The following is an 18,051-nucleotide window of genomic DNA, read 5'->3' on the forward strand; positions in this document are numbered from 1 at the left end:
TGCTCGCTAGAGGATACGAATAGTAAAAAAGACATAGTCCCTCCTCTCTGAAGAGTCTGCAGGCTCATGAAAGAGACAGATTTATAAACAAATGAAATAATTATAAATATGCAATAAAAGCTCCAAAGAAACTAGCAATGCAGTAAGAACTATGAAGGAACACTGCTGTGAAAACAGAAAGTGGACAAAAGATCTAGAACGAGAAACTCCTTCAGAGACGGCGGTAAGCAAAGTACTGTCAAAGTGGGCAATTCTGTCGATCTAAAGGATGAGAAGGAACTAACCACACCGCGGCAAAGGGTAGGGGCAGACATTCCAGACTGAGGGAATAAAACAGGCAGTGGCTCTGGGTGAGACAGAGTTTTGCTCGTTCAAAGGAATTCAAAGACCAGGGTGGCAGAGCAGAGTAAGGGGAGGCCAGGCAGAGATGAGCTCGACGAGGCCAGATCAGGCAGCGCACTTTCTGGCACCGGGGAGATTTGAATTTTAATCTAAGTGCAAAAGGCAAATACGGTAAAGGATGATTCTAAGCATGACATGATTCAATTTATTTTCATAAGGTTTTTGTTTTTCCTACTGTTACATCAAGAAGAGATTGGAGGAGAGCCACAAGAATGCAAAGATTACATTTGCTGGGACTGACTTCATTTCAGGCCAAATGATCTAATTCTTCTGACCATTTGGTCCAGTGCACATCATCTTCTAAGAGACTTGTTGCTGTTCAATTTATCGGGCTTCTCACCCCTGTTCTCATAAGTCATCATCCGAAGTATACTCTCCTGAAATTCCAACAATGCCGGTAGAGGCCTTATTAATGTGCTCAGTTCATGAGGAATGAGCCGAGGTGCAGGGCGCTGCCCATGTCGTCCATCTAGCAAAACCCGGTTCCCGTCCAGTTCTGAATGGCCCTTTAGCATTTGAGGGAAACATGAGAGCTACTACCACATGTAAACAACAGCCACTATGTTCCATTACAGGATTAGGGGTTAAGGTGAGGAAACAAACAAATACACGCTGATGAACACAAGGTCATCCAAGGGGGTAAAAATAGAAAACATGTATGATTATTAAGCACACTCATGAAAAAATATATCAACTTTAGCTATGTTTGACGAAGCAATACTTGTCATTCTAGTCTACAAGAGAGCCGCTATCCCCTTTCCCCTTCAGTGGTAATAAATACACGGGCATAAAAAGGGAATCTGGGGCGCGTGGATGGCTCAGTCCATTAAGCATCTGTCTTCAGCTCAGGTCCCGATCCCGAAGTCCCAGGACTGAATCCCATGTCGGGCTCCCTGCTCCACTCCCTTTCTCTCTCAAATAAAGAAATAAAATCTTAAAAAAGAAAAAGGTGGGGGGGGGCCTAAAGCCTAATAAACTATTCTTGTTCTTCCAATGAATTTTAGGATTAAACATGCTCATGGGTACCACCAAGTAAGCCTGGGTCATCAGACCCACTATGAGAAGATCCTGAACAAGCACGAAGAGGGCAACTATGAACTTCCTGCTAGAAGAGCCCATTGTGAAACGTATCGTATCACTTCAGTCCCGGTGAGTTGAAAACCAGAAACTACAGATTCCCAGAAAACATCAATCATCCTTCTACCTGGGCTCCCTTCACCAACCGAAGGGATGACAACATAGGAGTGACAACATCAGGAACTCCTACCCTACTTGACTATCAACAAAACAAATCTGAGCGTGAATGGCACAAGCGCGGTCTCTGCCGGGGTCTCAGCAGCAGCTCCCTGAATACGAGGTCCCTCTACTTGAGCCCCCAATCCTGCCGATGACTACTTCAGTAAAAAGAGTCTATAGGAGCCCAGGGAGGCCCTGAAGAATAACAGAGAAAACAGAAATAAGTCCATGACTCCAGGACAAGCCAGGGAAAAATTTTAAATATAGCTGATCCCTTGGAAAGTATCTCTCTATTGTGGAAAGGCGCATCAGATCCCAAAACTTGATGAAGATCCGCATACTTCCTACCTGTAACAGATGTCACTACCTGACCTGTACGCATGGAGACCAGCATACAAGTCATCGTTCGTAAGGAAATAAATAGACATTCTGGGCTGGAAACCAAGATTTTGTGAGACTGGAGACTGACTTCATCTTTTGGGGTCTGATCAATTCTAAGTGACAAAGAATGGGTGCTAAAACTAACTTTCCGGAAGAATGAGGTTGATGACTCATCTTGGACTGTGTCTGGTCAATGTTGAGCCGGCCAGCCCATCTCTATGACATTTCTAGCTCTGCTCTCTGTGACTTCAATAAGTACAACATCAGGATGTGCTAGGATGATTTAAAAACTGGCTAAGTAGGGGCATCCAGTGGGATCACTCGGAAGACCACACGACTCTCAGGGCTGTGAGTTGGAGACCAAAAAATTGGCTAAGAACAGAACCTGAGCACAGTGGGAACCCAGAATGAATGGTTAAAGGAATGAACAATAAGCTTAAAAGGACTCATCCTTTTCTCTAAATCAAGTTGCTGATTTGTACAGGAGGCTGCACCAAGAGCCACAGAAACAGCAACGTTCTTCGAAGCGCGCGCGTGCCCACGTGTGCATAAGTACCCATGTACATACCTGCACTCAAGGCCACGCCAGTACCACGGTGGCAAATGGACATCGCCATGGGAAGAGACCAGCTGCAAAGAAATACACAAAGGCAATTACAAAAAGGAAGATATGGGACACCTGGGTGATTCGGTGGGTTAAGCCTCTGCCTTTGGCTCAGGTCATGATCTCATGGTCCTGGGATGGAGCCCAGCGTCGGGCTCTCTCCTCAGTGGGGAGTCTGCTTCCCCCACTCTCTCTGCCTGCCTCTCTGCTACTTGTGATCTCTCTCTGTGTCAAATAAATACATAAAATCTTTAAAAATAAATAAATAAATATTAATAAAGGAAAATATGATACCACAACAGAGACTCTATTGTGGCAAAGAGAATATGAACCACTTTGGAAATAGGTACTATTCACACATAAAAACAAGAACAGCTTTTGCATTCTTGTGTTTCCACTTTCTAGTGATTAATTTCAGGAGAAGCATCCCTCCTTTTACCAGACGGGATCAATCACAACTCTTAACTCCTCCTTTCGTAAGACGAAACGACTTGAGTGGGTCAAAGACACCAATTACAGTTACGTCTAGTCAGAAAATAATCACTAGAAGACAACCACCTGGATCCTTCCTTGCACCAGTCATGTGACCGAAGTTAAAGGAACATGAAGTGAGTTTTGTTGATCAAGTTTCATAGAATATACAGCCACCCTTGAACTCCTTCTTATTACGCGCCTGCAAATATTCACAGTGAGCATATCATTTATTCCCTAATAAACTTCCTATCCCAAATTTTTAAATCCAGTTTTCCTGGATTTAGTAAACATTTTCTTAATCCATCATCATTTTGAAACACTTTGTCATCAAATCATGTTCTGAATCATTAATTTGCCAGAGCATTTCCGTAGAAGGACAATTAACACTGCTATATTCTAGACCTAGTTCTCATGCTCGAGAGGACTGTTTAGTGAAATGGAAAGCACGGGAGTCTTTGGATAAAGTTAACATTCATCCTGGAAACTCAGCTTAGAGAGGAAATGCTGAGCATAATCAGACCATATTTTCACAACTCTAACGGGAAGCTACTCAAGTAGGCTGAAAAAAAATCTCGGAAATAAATTCTAACTATGTAATGAAAATGGTCACAGTAAGAAAGGAGTAATGGCTAAAGACACCCCAAAAAACTGGCTAGACACCACTCTGCTTAACTCAGACTTAACAGGATAAATCTAAAAGGCGGAAGAAGAGCCACATAACAAAAGGCAAGCAGAGAACAATGACAGAATTTGGTTAGATGAATCAGGAGACTAAAACCCAGAATGAGCTGAGGCTTGCAGAAATGTCAAGGACAACAAAAAGGGGCTTTTAACATTGTATTCAGGGAAAGCAAGCCTCCTAACCGGGATGGACGATTTTATGTTAATAGATGACAGAGTACAAAGCAGATTGCTCAACTATTTTATTTGTCAAAGAGAATGATTATCAGACTGAAAAAGACAGAACAAATATTGATTTGAGAGAACTGAAAAAAACAGAGGTGGGGAAATTGTAAGACACGCGTAGCATTCCAAATGGACTTAGGGCTCATGGCCAGCGAATGAAATCCCATGACTGGAAGGTCTACCAGATGACGCGTGCGCAGAGCTCTGGATATTCAGAAATACCAAAGCAGAAAAGTGGGGGTGAGACGAGAAACTGCTTGAGTCAAACGTGACCCTAATTTTCAAAAAATGGTTACAGCCACAGCCTGGGTCGGCTAGGTGCTGAGGAGGTAAAGGAGATTTTATTTCCTGAACAACCACAGTACCAGATCCGGTCCCGCATGGCCTTCTAGAGTCTTGTCACTCCTTAGCAGGCATGTTAAGTGCTGAGCCCCCTGACCCTGGGCAGAACGTCAGGATTGATGGCTTCAAGAAAGAGAATGTAGCAGAAGTGACACCGCGTGACTTCCAAATCACACCCTCTCGGGCTGTGAGGAAGCGAGGAAGCCCCAGCAGCCCCCTGCGGAGGGCTCAGGTGGGAAGACTCAGGCGGGAATTCAAGGATGACCCCCCTAACAGCCAGAATGAACCCAAGTTATGTGAGCAAACAGATCTCCAGATTAATTCAGCCCCAGCCTTGGTGGGCTTTATTTTTTAAAGATTTTTATTTATTTATTTGACAGAGAGAGAGACACAGTGAGGGAGAGAACGCAAGCCCAGGGAGTGCGAGAGGGAGAAGCAGGCCTCCCACCAAGCAGGGAGCCCGATGCGGGGCTTGATCCCAGGACCCCGGGATTATGACCTGAGCCAAAGGCAGTCGCTTAACGACTGAGCCACCCAGGCGCCCCCAGCCTTTGTTTTATAGCTGAGGCCTAGACATCACAGAGCAAAGGCAGATCGTTCCCACTATTTCCTGGTAGAACGTAAGTTAAGAGTCTAGTACAGGAAATCAAGATTGTTTTAATTCACTTATAGAAAAGAGAATCACTAAGAGCCACTAAAATTTTCCTTCAGGAAAAGTTTTTCTCAGGACACAATGAGATCCCTTTGAATTCAGGTAAGATCTTACTCATCTTCATATTTCCAACTCCTAAAAGATTATCAAGCACACTGGGAGCAATCAACCAATAAATGATTTGAAATGTATTAATTTTGAGGCGCCTGGGTGGCTCAGTGTGTTAAGCGTCTGCCTTCGGCTCAGGTCATGATCCCAGGGTCCTGGGATTGAGCCCCACAGTGACCCCGCATTGTGCTCTCGGCTCAATGGGGAGCCTGCTCCGCATCCTTTCTCTGCCTGCCTCTCTGTGATCTCTGTCAAATAAATAAATAAACACTTTAAAAAAACAAACAAACTAGGATGCTTAAAAAAAAAAAGTATTTAAAAAAGCAAACAAACTAGGATGCTTTAAAAAAATGTATTTCCTTTTTTGATTGTTAGTAGAATGTTAATCAAGGAAAACCTAGAGGGGCACTGGGTGGCTCAGTGGGTTAAACCCTCTGACTTCAGCTTAGGTCGTGATCTCAAGGTCCTGGGATGGAGCCCCACATTGGGCTCTCTGCTCAGCAGGGAGCCTGCTTCCCCCTCTCTCTGTCTGCCTCTCTGCCTACTTGTGATCTCTGTGTGTCAAATAAATAAATAAAATCTTTAAAAAAAAAAATACCACTGACAAAGTAAAAAGCATTTCTCCAAGGAAGATATACAAATGGCCAGCCAGTATATGAAAAGATACTCAGCATCACTGATCATTAGGGAGATGACAATCAAAATTAGAATGCAATACCCCTTCACACCCTTAGGATGGCTGTTATTAAAAACAATAAAAAACAAGTGTTGATAAGGAGGTAGAGAAAGTGGAACGCTTGCGCACTGCTGATGGGAACATGAAACAGCACAGCTCCTGTGGAAAACAGTAGAGCGGGCTCCTGAAAAAATTAAATAAAGAATTACCATGTGATCCAGCAATTCGGTTCCGGTTCTCTGAAATCAGAGACTCAGAGGTACTCGCACACAGATACTCACCGCAGCGCTATTCCCAAGAGCCGAGAGGTGGGAACAACACAATGGCCCCGCGAGGATGAACGGGTAACCAGACCGTAGCGACACAGAGAAGAGAGGATTTACTTAGCCTCAGAAAGGAGTGGACTTCTGACACAGTCTACAATATGGATGAACCTTGAAGACTCTGTGCCAAGTGCAATAAGCCGGGCACAAAAGGACGGGCATTGTATGATTCCATTTTATGAGGCATGAAGAGGAGTCAGATTTATAGAGAGAGAAAATCGAATGGTTAGAGGCTGGGGTTGGGGTCAGAGGAGAATGGGAATTACTGTTCAGTGAGTACAGAGTTCCAGTTCAAGAATATAAAAGGATTCTGGAGATGGAGAGTGGTGATGGTTTGTACAAGGTGACTAGGTTTAATGCCACTGAATGGTGCACTTAAAAATGGTTAAAATGGCAAGTTTTATACTATGCATGTTTTACCACAACAAAACATTTTTTAAAAAGACAACCCAATTAAAAAATGAACATGGGATTTAAATACTCCTTTCTCCAAAGAAGATATGCATGTAGCCAATAAGCATATGAAAAGATATTCAAAATCAATAAACAGTGTGCTTAGATTTATTTTGTATGATTCAAGGTCAAACCAGAGCCATTGGATAGAAGATGTACGTTGCAGCACCTTCAATGAAAGAAGGGTCTTTCTGATAATTAGAGAAGTTCCCAAACTGGAAAAGGCGGGTAGTGAGTTCCTTGTATATTAGAGGTATACAAGCATAGGCAGAGAACCACATGAAAATACTGCAGAAGATATTCACTCATTAGGTACAAAGGTGACTTCTAACTTTGTGTGTGTGTGTGAACAGCACCTTTGTTGAAATGCAAAAACGCAAAATGTAAAACAGATCAAAGTAAAATTGCTTTGGCTACCCTGGGGCCCAGGGCCTACAGTTTCATGTGCATGTTGGCCAGCCTCCAGCAACTATTCACGAAGCTTAGTAGAATATCCAAAGCCCCAAGGAGCACTCTGAAAACCAATGTGGTTGATGATGTAATTAAATTTTAAAATAAAGGTTTGCTTTTTTTTTTGAAGATTTTGTTTAGTTATTTGAGAGAGAAAGAGCGTGCAAGCGAGCACACAAGCAGGGGGAGGGCAGAGAGAGAGGGAGAAGCAGGCTCCCTGCTCAGGAGCCCGACATGGGGCTCGATCCCAGGACCCTGGGATCATGACCTGAACTGAAGGAAGAGACTTAGCCGACTGAGCCACCCACTTCCCCCCAGGCCATGGCTTTAAATATAAATTTAGAATAATATAAGTTCTTCCCATTATAATCCTCCCCCCCAAATCTTTTCTCTTAAAAAAAGCTTTACCATAAAGTTACAAGGATTAAGATCACTTATTAGGCTCCTTCTGTTTTAGTACAATGTCCAATTTCTGCAATCAGAATTATTTCTGGAATCTGGCTTGGAAAAAATCTGAAGGGTTGTGGTATTTGTGGAGGTGGTTAAAAAATGGCCAGCCTCCCTAGCAAAAACCCAAGAGGGGGGCAGTGGAGCTCGAGGAGCAGCTCGAGAGGGGATTTTCTCCAACACCAGCACAGCAGCAATCCAAGTTACTTCCAAGGACACCAGATGTACCTGAGTCCATGTGTACACTCACACATCCCTGTGCCTCTGGGTCTGCGCACACATACATCCCAGCTCTCCCTACTGAGAAGGCCTAGAAACCACGAAAGCCTGGTAGCAATGAGCACATCTAGCACCCAGATCTTGACTGCACAGGAACCATCCTGAAGAGCCCCCGCTGGCTGAATGTGGGACAGTTTGGACGCCAAAACAAAAGAGAGTAACAATGGAACCCTTTGGGCAAAACAGGAACTGTGAAATAATAAGAAACACGTATATACACGGTCTCCATTCCTGGTTCCTGACACTGAGCTCCTAAAACCCTTATAATGTCCGGAGTGACAGGAGGAGTGCTGGAACAGCTTTTGTCCTCAGATTTGGTCTTTGACCCTGATTCCTGACACACAGCTCCTAAATCCCTTGGAATTTCCTGGGTGGTAAGAGTGTCTTTTGTTTTAATGAGGTGACTCGGGATGGAGGCTGGTTACCGGAAAGACTGAGACATGATTACAGCTTTTAGGCCCACCCCTTCTTTTTCCAGGGAGGCAAAAGGGGCTAGAGATTAAGTTAATATCTGGTCCTGCCTACCATAAAAATCCCAAAAGTGAAGAAGTCTGAGTTTCCAGGTTGCTAAGGATATCCACATGTCAAGAGTGTGGTGTATCCCAACTCCACGGGGACAGAAGCTGTGGTGCTGGGAACTGTTCCTGACACAGAGGCACCTACAAGGGTACCTGGCTGTTGATTTGTACCAGCTGTAATGGAACTAATGGAACTAGCCCTTGTAATGTAACTAGTGAACATAAGTAAATGTTTCCAAGTTCTGTAAGCAACTCTAGCAAATTACTGATCTACTCATATGATGTGAGGAGGGGGTAGAAAGAACCCGTGATTTATAGTTGGTCAGTCAAAAGCACAGGATTGCAAACTGGCATCTGGAGTGGGGGACAGTCTTGTGGGACTGAGCCCCTGACCTGTGGAGTCTGCACTAACTCCAGATAGTATATGTCATAAATGAATTACTCTAACTGGTATCCAGGGAGTTGGGAAACTGGCTGGTGTGGGAAAAACCTCCACACATTTGATGTCTGAAGTGCTGAAAGCAGAGAGGAAACAGTGCTGTTTTTCCTTTAGTTGGTGTCCTGAGAGTAGAGGAGACATGAGTTTTTCCTTTTAGGAACCCTTAAATCTGTACTGATAAAGAAAGCAAGCTTTAGCCTACTTATTTATTAATTTACTTGTAAAGAAATCTACTGGGTATGGTGGAATTAGAAAAAGTACAATCTGGCAACTACCGGAGTAATAACCGATTCCTAGTAATAACTAATAAATGCTGACGGTAAGTATCATCAATAGAAGGAAGTCTCACCACAAAATAATTAACAATTATAAACACAGTATCTGTACTCACTAACTTTATACATGGAGAAACCTAAGCAGACACACTGTAACTAGATAAATGTCAACATCACCAGTAATGGATCAATCATCACGCATAGCCCCCATCCCCACCCCCGCACTCCTATGCACTGAGACCACAACATCACTTCAGAGCTACTCCTGCCAAAAATTCACAAATCACAGGAAAACACCAGGAAAATGTGAACGGGAACACTTAAAAATGTTAATGTCATGAAAGATAGGGAAAGACTAAAAAACTGTTCCACACTTGAAGGAGATTAAGAGTTAAAGAGACAACTAAATGCAACACACGATCCTAGGCTGGATCCTGGACCTATAGAGGACATTACTAGGACAACTGACAATATCTGAATGGGATGGTGACACTGGGTCAAAGTTAATTTTCTGATTGTGATGGTTGTACTATGAGTGTCCCTGCATTTTTTTTTTTTTTTAGAGAGGGGTGGGGGCGGGAAGAGGCAGAGGGAGAGGGTGAGGGAATCCTGTGGCTGACATCAATCTCCCCACCCTGAGATCAGGACCCGATCTAGTATCGGATGTTTAATCGACCAAGCCACCCTACAGTGTCCTTGAATTTAAGAAACATGTACTCAAGGATTAAGGGTCTGTGATAGGCAGAGTAACAACCTCCCTAAAGATGGCCACATTCTAGGCCCTGGAACCTGTATTTTACCTTAAATGGCAAAGGGGAATTTAAAGTTGCAGATGAAGCTAAATTTGTTAATAAACTCACCTTAAGCTAAGGAGACTATCCGGGATTAGGGATTACCTGGATGGTCCCAACATAATCACAAAGGTCCTTAAAAGGGGGAGAAGCTGGCAGAAGGAGGGAATGGAGAAGAAATGTGACAAAGGAAGCAGGGTCAAAGTGGTGGGAGGAAGAAGAACGTCACCCATCATCACTGGTTTTGAAGAGGAGGGAGGAGGCCACAAGCCAAGGAACTCACGGCAGCCTCTACAAACCACACAAGGACACAGATTCTTCCTGTGAGCCTCCAGAAGGGAATGCAGCCCTACCAACACCTTAATTTTAACCCAGTGAGACCTGTGTCAGCCTTCTGACCTATGGAACTGTAAGGCAGCAAGTGTGTTGTTTTAAGCCACAAAGTTTGTGCTAACTTGTTACAGCATTACAGGACTGATGGAACATCATCTTGCACTTGAACTTAAATCATCTGGGCATGTTAATGAATTGGGACTGCGCATACAGCTCTACAGGAATTCGGTGTACTGTTTTTGTAACATTTATGTAAATTTGAAACTGTTTCACAATAATGTTTTTCAATTAATGGATATTACATTTTGACCCACCAGCGTTTTCCAAATGGTAATTCTACAGGATAAAATACCCTCTAAGGCCAGAAGACAGAAAACAGTCTTTTTCTTATATAAAAGGCCTGAGGGAAATACTGGCCCAACCTCCAGAACCTTCACCCATTACTTCTCGACTCCCTGGTTCCAGAGGCCTTACCTGTAGATGGTGATATGGGGAGACAGAGGACGGTTTAAGTCGGTGTTCTTATTCCAGAACCTCTCCATCTCTTCCTTGGCTGTGGTTCCCAAAGGAACAGCACTAAAATAAAACCAGAAGGTTTTAAAATGATTAAAAGTAAACTTGGCTTAACAAAAAGTTAAATCAAAAAAGCTAAGCTCTAAGCTGGGCTGGATGAACCCACTGCAGAAGGAAAACATGTTCATCCACTCCCCATCGCTATGCCAAGTCTGACTCAGTAATCACCTCAATCACCCAGGGAGGTCATATCAGGGGAGAACTCCTCTTCCCAAACCCCCAACACACAACACATAGGTCAAGCAAAAGAAGCTCAACTTCCTTTGCATTGTACAGCAGAGCGAGGACAATATTTTAAAAACATTTACATAAATGAATCACCCTTCCCCCAGGCCACGGGTGTTGTCTCATACATAACCACCTGCTCTTATCTGTTTTGTCCAGACACCTTTCAGGTTCTCAAAAATCAAGAACTGGATCAGCTCGGTACCTCCGAACAGTTTCTCGGTTTCCCTTGTCACTGGGTTGGGTTGAAGCCAAGTGTTGGATGGCTGTGTTCAACAATTTAATTTATTACGTACCCATATTAAACATGATTCCATTCCCCTCAAGAAAATATAACCTACCCATAGATTGCACTAAAGAAAGAAAAAAACAGTAACTTCATAGTGGAAAAATACCTAGCAGACATTCCCTTATTCACATGATCACATGCCCCCGATGTGAATGTAACAGGCAGTACACACCACTTAAGTATGACTCCTGCCGAAAACGGGTAACTTGACTCTAAATTATAGGAAACGGCCAGACAAACCCAATTTGAGAAACATTCTACAAAATAACTGGCCTGTATTCTTCAAAAAATGTGCCACAAAAGGCCAAGGAAGGCTAAGAAGCGATTCCAGATTAAAGGATGCTAAGGAATATGACAAGTAAATAGAATGTGTGAGCCTGATCAGCTCCTGGATGGGGAACAGAAGACTGTATTTCTATAAAGTACATTATTTGGGACAAATGGAAAATCTGAAAACTAACTGCATGCTGGGTAAGAGTACATCAATGTTAAATTTCCTGAATTCAATAATTGTGTTTGTATAATTATACTGTTATATATAAGATAATGTTCTTATTCTCAGAAGAAGTATTTAGAAGCAAAGCGTCACAGTGTTGGCAACTTAATCTCCAAGAATTCAGAGAAAATACTAACAATAATTAAATACACATCAGTCTGGACCACACTAAATTGTCAATCTTAGACCAGCTTTGACCAACAAAAATTACAATTTCATAGACACAACCTAAAATACATAAAACTCTAAGTAAACACAGCGGAATGTTAACAACTGATGAATCTAAGTGAAATGTATCTAGAACTCCACTGCGCTACTCTTCAACTTTTCTGAACGTATAAAACATTTCCCAAATTTAAAGTTTAATATTCTTATCCTTCCTTCTGCTACCAAGATGAGAAAAATAGTGACCACAATCACTAAATTTTCAGCTAACCATCTGGAACTTCCTTCTTTCATATGTACCCCGAAAATCTAAACCAACACCCCACTGCTGTTCCCTGAGGGGAAAAACGTTAAGTCATAATAACCTCCACAAATTTAGGAACTTACTTTCTGGTGCAGAGCCGAGGACTAAGGTGGGCACGGAGGCAATGACGGCCAACATTTCTGCAAGATAAGAGAATAAAGAGTCAGTGGCGGTGGGGGGAGCGCCTGGCTGGCTCAGTGGCTGGAGTCTGCAACCCTGACTCTCAGGGTTGTATCCCCCGAGCCCCATGTTGGATGTAGAGATTACTTAAAAATAAAAACCTTTTTCTTTTTTTTTTTTTCAAGAGAGAATAAAGAGTCAACACACATTTAGAGATCAACGTCAGTTTATCAACTTCTCTATTTTTGTGCCGTATTAGATTTAGGATTAGAGGGGAAAATTAGTAAGATGAAAACAAGGACAGTATCAATGTCTTTGAGAAATTTTTTAGTTGGAAAGCTACCACTTCCAATAACCGGGGAAGCGTTGGTGGTATAGTGGTGAGCATAGCTGCCTTCCAAATAACCGGGGAATAATCACGTACATAACCTAGAAATGCAAAACAAAGTTTTAGCTGAACATGAATAATACAAAATAAAAGAATAATCAGAGTTAGTAACGTTCAACATTTCAAGTTAGGTCTTTTTTTTTTTTTTTTTAAAGATTTTTTTTATTTATCAGAGAGAGAGAGGGGGAGAGAGTGAGCACAGGCAGGCAGAATGGCAGGCAGAAGCAGAGGGAGAAGCAGGCTCCCTGCCGAGCAAGGAGCCCGATGTGGGACTCGATCCCAGGATGCTGGGATCATGACCTGAGCCGAAGGCAGCTGCTTAACCAACTGAGCCACCCAGGCGTCCCTCAAGTTAGGTCTTAAAGGAGGTGATGAGTAAAGGACAGAAGTAAATAAGAACAAGAATCAGGGTAAGGATATACCTTAGTTAACTGCTGCAAATGGATGAATTAAGAAGGTTGAAGAATCCGGGGTGTGTGGGAGGAGGGGCCTAACTATTAAGCTATCATTTTAGGAACTACCATCAAGTTCCAGACAAGGTGGCTGAACTTCAAGTCAAAAAAGCATGGAAATGCAAAGATTTCCCTGAATAGTTAAGAGTTATGTGAAGAGGGTACACAAGTTTCCTACCAAAAAGTTATGATTTTTGAAAAGGTATACATCAGTACAAAAACTGCTTTTCAAGTCTAAAATGAAGATGTGCCCAGGCATTCTACGGAAAGTGAATTTACCTGACCCAGAGTTCACACAGTATTATGAAAAGCAGGACCACTACACCCCTTTATTCAACATTATATCAAATCTTTCCAAAAGTATTTAAGAAAGTGAATTTCTGGGACTAGAATTAAAAACACATTGATTCTACAAAAGTTTATGGTATATCTATTATATGTAAGGCACTGTGAGGATATAAAATCTCCTTGAGATCCAATGATCTTCTAAAAAAAAAAGCTCATGGTGTCCCTCACACCACTGATATGCTGATACTAGATGCATGAACAGTTCAAAATCCCTCTGCTCTACACAGGACAGGAGAAGGGGCCACTGCCTGAAGGCAAAATAATCCAATCAACACTTCCTTCAGCTCCTCCATCTTTCCAGCTTTGGCGGCAGGAGGTGAATACTGACATTGTGCCCCCAAGGCTCCCAGAAAGAAGTGGGAACAAATGTCTTCCATCAATTGAAGTAATTGTGGCCCTGGAGTTGCAGGGCACGCATTCCTCGCACCAGGCTGGGTCCAGGCCCCCAGCTACCCGGCAAGAGTTTGCAGATGTGGGTTGGAATCTACAGCACTCTGTCTAGTGCTATTGTTTCCCAGACAAATGCCAATGTAAGCTTTCCCCAAGGCCCTAACAGACCCCAGTTGCACAAACTTCTAGCCTTAACCAAAATATGACAAAAGTAGGTATCTATCCTTGCCTTTCATGTGAGACCAGGAACTCTGAAAGTTCTACTAAGAGCTTGAACTTTATATGTTACAGCTAAAAGGTAACAGCACGATATTTTTTTTTTTAAAGATTTTATTTATTTTGACAGAGATCACAAGTAAGCAGAGAGGCAGGCAGAGAGAGAGGGAGGGAAGCAGGCTCCCTGCACAGCAGACAGCCGGATATGGGGCTCGATCCCAGGACTCTGGGATCATGACCTGGGCCGAAGGCAGAGGCTTAACCCACTGAGCCACCCAGGCACCCCGACAGTTCGTTATTTTTAATTAATATGCCAGAATGTATCACTCTAGTTAGTACTGTTCCCTTTTAAATACATTATACAGGTCTACCCAAAATGTAACCACTGCTCTCAAATCATTTCTGCAACTCTTCTCTGGATTCGGGCAACAACAGTGAGGCAGAAAGGACAGTAAAGTAAAAGAGTCACACTGGAGTTCCGGTTAGCCTAAGTTGTGTGACTTTATGGACTCACCGGGCTGCAGCTTTTTCACTTACGAAATGGGACTCACAGGACCTACCTGATTGGTCACTGGGAGGATTACATAAGAAAATGTACAGAAAAGCAGTCTCAAAACTGCAATATCATCCATATATATATTACTAATATTTCATTGGTCTCGCCAAGGTCTTTAGAATTAACATCACATTCTTTTTAAAATGCTCAGTCGTGATAAAAATATTCATCTGCTGAAAATGGATTTGACTTTTGGAAAAAAACAAAAGTTATTCAAAGCCAAGTCTATGGGATCAAACTAAATAAAACATTTTTGGTGCAAAACAAGGGTGACTACAATATAATGAGTTTCTCTTATATGACCTCGATATGACTTGATCTGATGGTATGCCAAAAAGTTTTAGAAATATCTGGGGTAAGAGCAACTCTAAAATATCTGTAACTTTGAAGGACAGGATGAAGGGGAATCATCTGTACACAAAAGTTCTCATTAGGAGCACCTGGGTGGCTCAGTCGTCAAGTGTCTGCCTTTTAGCTCAGGTCATGATCTCAGGGTCCTGGGATTGAGCCCCGCCTCAGGCTCCCTGCTCAGCAGAAGCCTGCTTCTCTCTCTCCCATTCCCCCTGCTTGCATTCCCTCTCTCACTGTCTATCAAATTAATAAATAAAATCTTTAAAAAGTTCTCATTAATGGCTATTAGCACTCAACCTACTCCCAAGCTACAGCCTGATTTCTTCTTTCCTCTCACCCCCCCATACATATGCGAGGCGTCACCCAATCCTATCAGGACTGTCCAAGAAACTTCAGTCCGTTGTCTTAGTCCTTATTCTTTTCATTTCTCACAAAGAGGACTATAAAAGGAGCTCTTGGACTCTTTCCCTAGCATCCCTCTCTTCCCTATCATTCAATATTACCGAAGCTAACTTCCTGAAGAATAAAGCTGATGTCATTGCTCTTCTGCCCCAAAGACTTTTAACAGTTCCCCGCTGCTTGCAGTTCAAGGTCTAGACCCATTCTCCCACAAATTCCCTTCAGCCCCTCATACGTCTACCACACAGAGTATTATACACATACACCAAGAAAGAGCAAGCCATCGTAGGACCACATGCTTCTGCTCGTGCTGTTCTTTCAGGGGAACCTCGCTCACACTCTGACAAAATCATCCTTCAAAACCCAACAACTCCTGGATGGCGACTTCAGTTTCTTCAGCCTTGCTTGGGCCTTGCTTCTACACCACTTTTTATCTCTGTATCAACACAGATTATGCTGTTTAATAATTAATCTATTTTCTCCTCTGCTAGCCTGAGCTCTTCCAGGATAGGACTGGAATGCTTTGTGTCCAGAACACCTGTAATAATGTCTGACACATAAGAGAGGCTCAAAAAAAATGGTTTTGTAAATGAATATGCTTATTTTAAAAAGCAGTCTTATATATGTAAAGTTAAACCTTATTTTTAGAGGTGTTTCACAAGTAGCACTTAATATGATGTGCAGATAGTTAATGACTCTTGGTGACTTTGTGCTTAAGCACCATGAACTTTATTAGAAGCCTAGCTGTTCTTAGCTTAGTTCTGAATTTCCATCTTGGCTTTGGCAAGGCACTTCTGGACTGAGTGCCAACAGAGCGTGCATTACTCAGCAGGTTATTTATTCCTGGCTAGTCTGCGAACTGTTTGGGGAATATACAAAATATAGAGCACTATTCAAAAGTCATGATATACAGTACTCTGAGCACTAATAATTTTTAGTTAGCCAAACATTAAAAATGTTTAACCAATACTTCTTTTTAAATGGGCCCAAGTTATTGCTATTTTCATTCACAATGAGGAAACCACAATCATGGAACCGGTGACGTTGACTTGTCCAAAATAATGGAATTCGTGACAATACCAGAACTAGAAACCAGCTCCTATAATTGCTTAGAAGGTATGTTCCTCTGAGGCTAAATCAGCACATTATGAACAGTTCCAAATCCCTGTAGTGAAATGCAACTTGACTCACAACATCCATCAGAAAAAAAAAAAAAAAAACTTGGGGGGCACCTGGGTGGCTCAATGGCTTGGGCGCCCAACTCTTGAATTCAGCACAGGTCATGATCTCAGAGTCGTGAGACTGAGCCCTGGGACCTCAACCCACTCTCTGCTCAGCAGGGAGTCTGCTTGAGATTCTCTCCCCTCTGCAAACATGTTCTCTGTTTCTAAAATAAATAAAATACATCTTAAAAAAAAATTTAATTCCCTATGTCCCCTCTTAAGAAAGCCCTTGTGAGAAAAGAAGAGAGGTGCCCTTCCCATGAACTTCAGGTTACTACTAATGAAAGAGAAGTCTATTTCTTCTCTTTCATTGAAATCTTTCATTGAATCTAGGATTCAATGCTAGTGGTGACCATCCTACACATCTCAAAAAGTGTATGCTTAATGAGTACGATAACTGTCAGCTTCTAAATTATCCTGAAAGTCTGTTTAGAACCAATATGATCACAGCCAGCCAAATGTTAATTCTACCAAAAGTCCCTGACATCTACCAAAATATACCAAAGAATTCAAAATCAGTCAATTATGGCAAAACTACCTGGAATAAAGAATGCAGGTCTGGCATGACTGGCCCTGGCATACCTTAAGGGGGGGGGGGGAGATACATTTGGAAATAAGAGACAGGGAGGAAAATGATGGATTAAAGTAACCCATTCCTGATCTCCACTGCAAGAGGAATCATTTTGTCACAGAGAAAAACTAAACAAAGTCCCTCTATTTTTTTTTTTTTTAAGATTTTATTTATTAATTTGACAGAGAGAAATCACAAGTAGACAGAGAGGCAGCCAGAGAGAGAGAGAGGGAAGCAGGCTCCCTGCTGAGCAGAGAGCCCGATGCGGGACTCGATCCCAGGACCCTGAGATCATGACCTGAGCCGAAGGCAGCGGCTTAACCCACTGAGCCACCCAGGCACCCACAAAGTCCCTCTATTTTTATACTGGGTGACTCTAGTGGAAAAAGAAATGAGAAGACATTTGGGGAAATCAGGAATTAAATCTCAACAACATTAAAACTAACTTTCCACAGCAACAGTTTCCAAAAATAGGCCTGGCACGAAACTGTGCTGGCCTTTGTACCAAGAGGGTCTAAAGTCACTGAAGTTGCTGCGTCTATAAGGGCTCCGAGTAGAGAATGAAACCTAGAAAGAGGACAGCTCAGAATGGAAGGAAATCTAGAGTACTCCGGACAGTGAATGACCTCGTATGGAAAAACTGAGACATCCACTCCCCCTCCCTTCTCACCCCAAACGCAAAGAGAAATTACAACTGAATTAGCCGGGCTGCTGTGGGGCGGCGGAGCGACCGCTACCGGCGCTGTTGCTAATCGCCAGCGCCGTAAGGCTCTAGGCCTCCTATCCCCTCCGCCAGGGGCCCGTGAGGGACTCGGACTGTGCCCGCTCACAGCCAGCACTGGCGTTTGCGGCAGGTATAAGCAAAGACAGAGCACACCACGATCCCTGTCCCCGAG

General features: G+C 42.8%; 1 protein-coding gene across 1 annotated transcript in view; it reads right to left on the reverse strand.

Moving 5' to 3' along the window:
- SDHC (succinate dehydrogenase complex subunit C) overlaps positions 1 to 18,051 on the reverse strand; it is a 30,954-nt gene that overhangs the window by 12,421 nt on the left and 482 nt on the right. Inside the window, exons 2-4 of the mRNA XM_059145493.1 lie at positions 12,225 to 12,281; positions 10,564 to 10,665; positions 2,588 to 2,649 (exon numbers count right to left, since the gene is read on the reverse strand). Coding sequence (XP_059001476.1) covers positions 2,588 to 2,649; positions 10,564 to 10,665; positions 12,225 to 12,281 — 221 coding nt within the window. The remainder of the gene's footprint in view (positions 1 to 2,587; positions 2,650 to 10,563; positions 10,666 to 12,224; positions 12,282 to 18,051) is intronic.

Source organism: Mustela lutreola, chromosome 14 (assembly GCF_030435805.1).
Source record: "Mustela lutreola isolate mMusLut2 chromosome 14, mMusLut2.pri, whole genome shotgun sequence".
NCBI lineage: Eukaryota > Metazoa > Chordata > Mammalia > Carnivora > Mustelidae > Mustela > Mustela lutreola.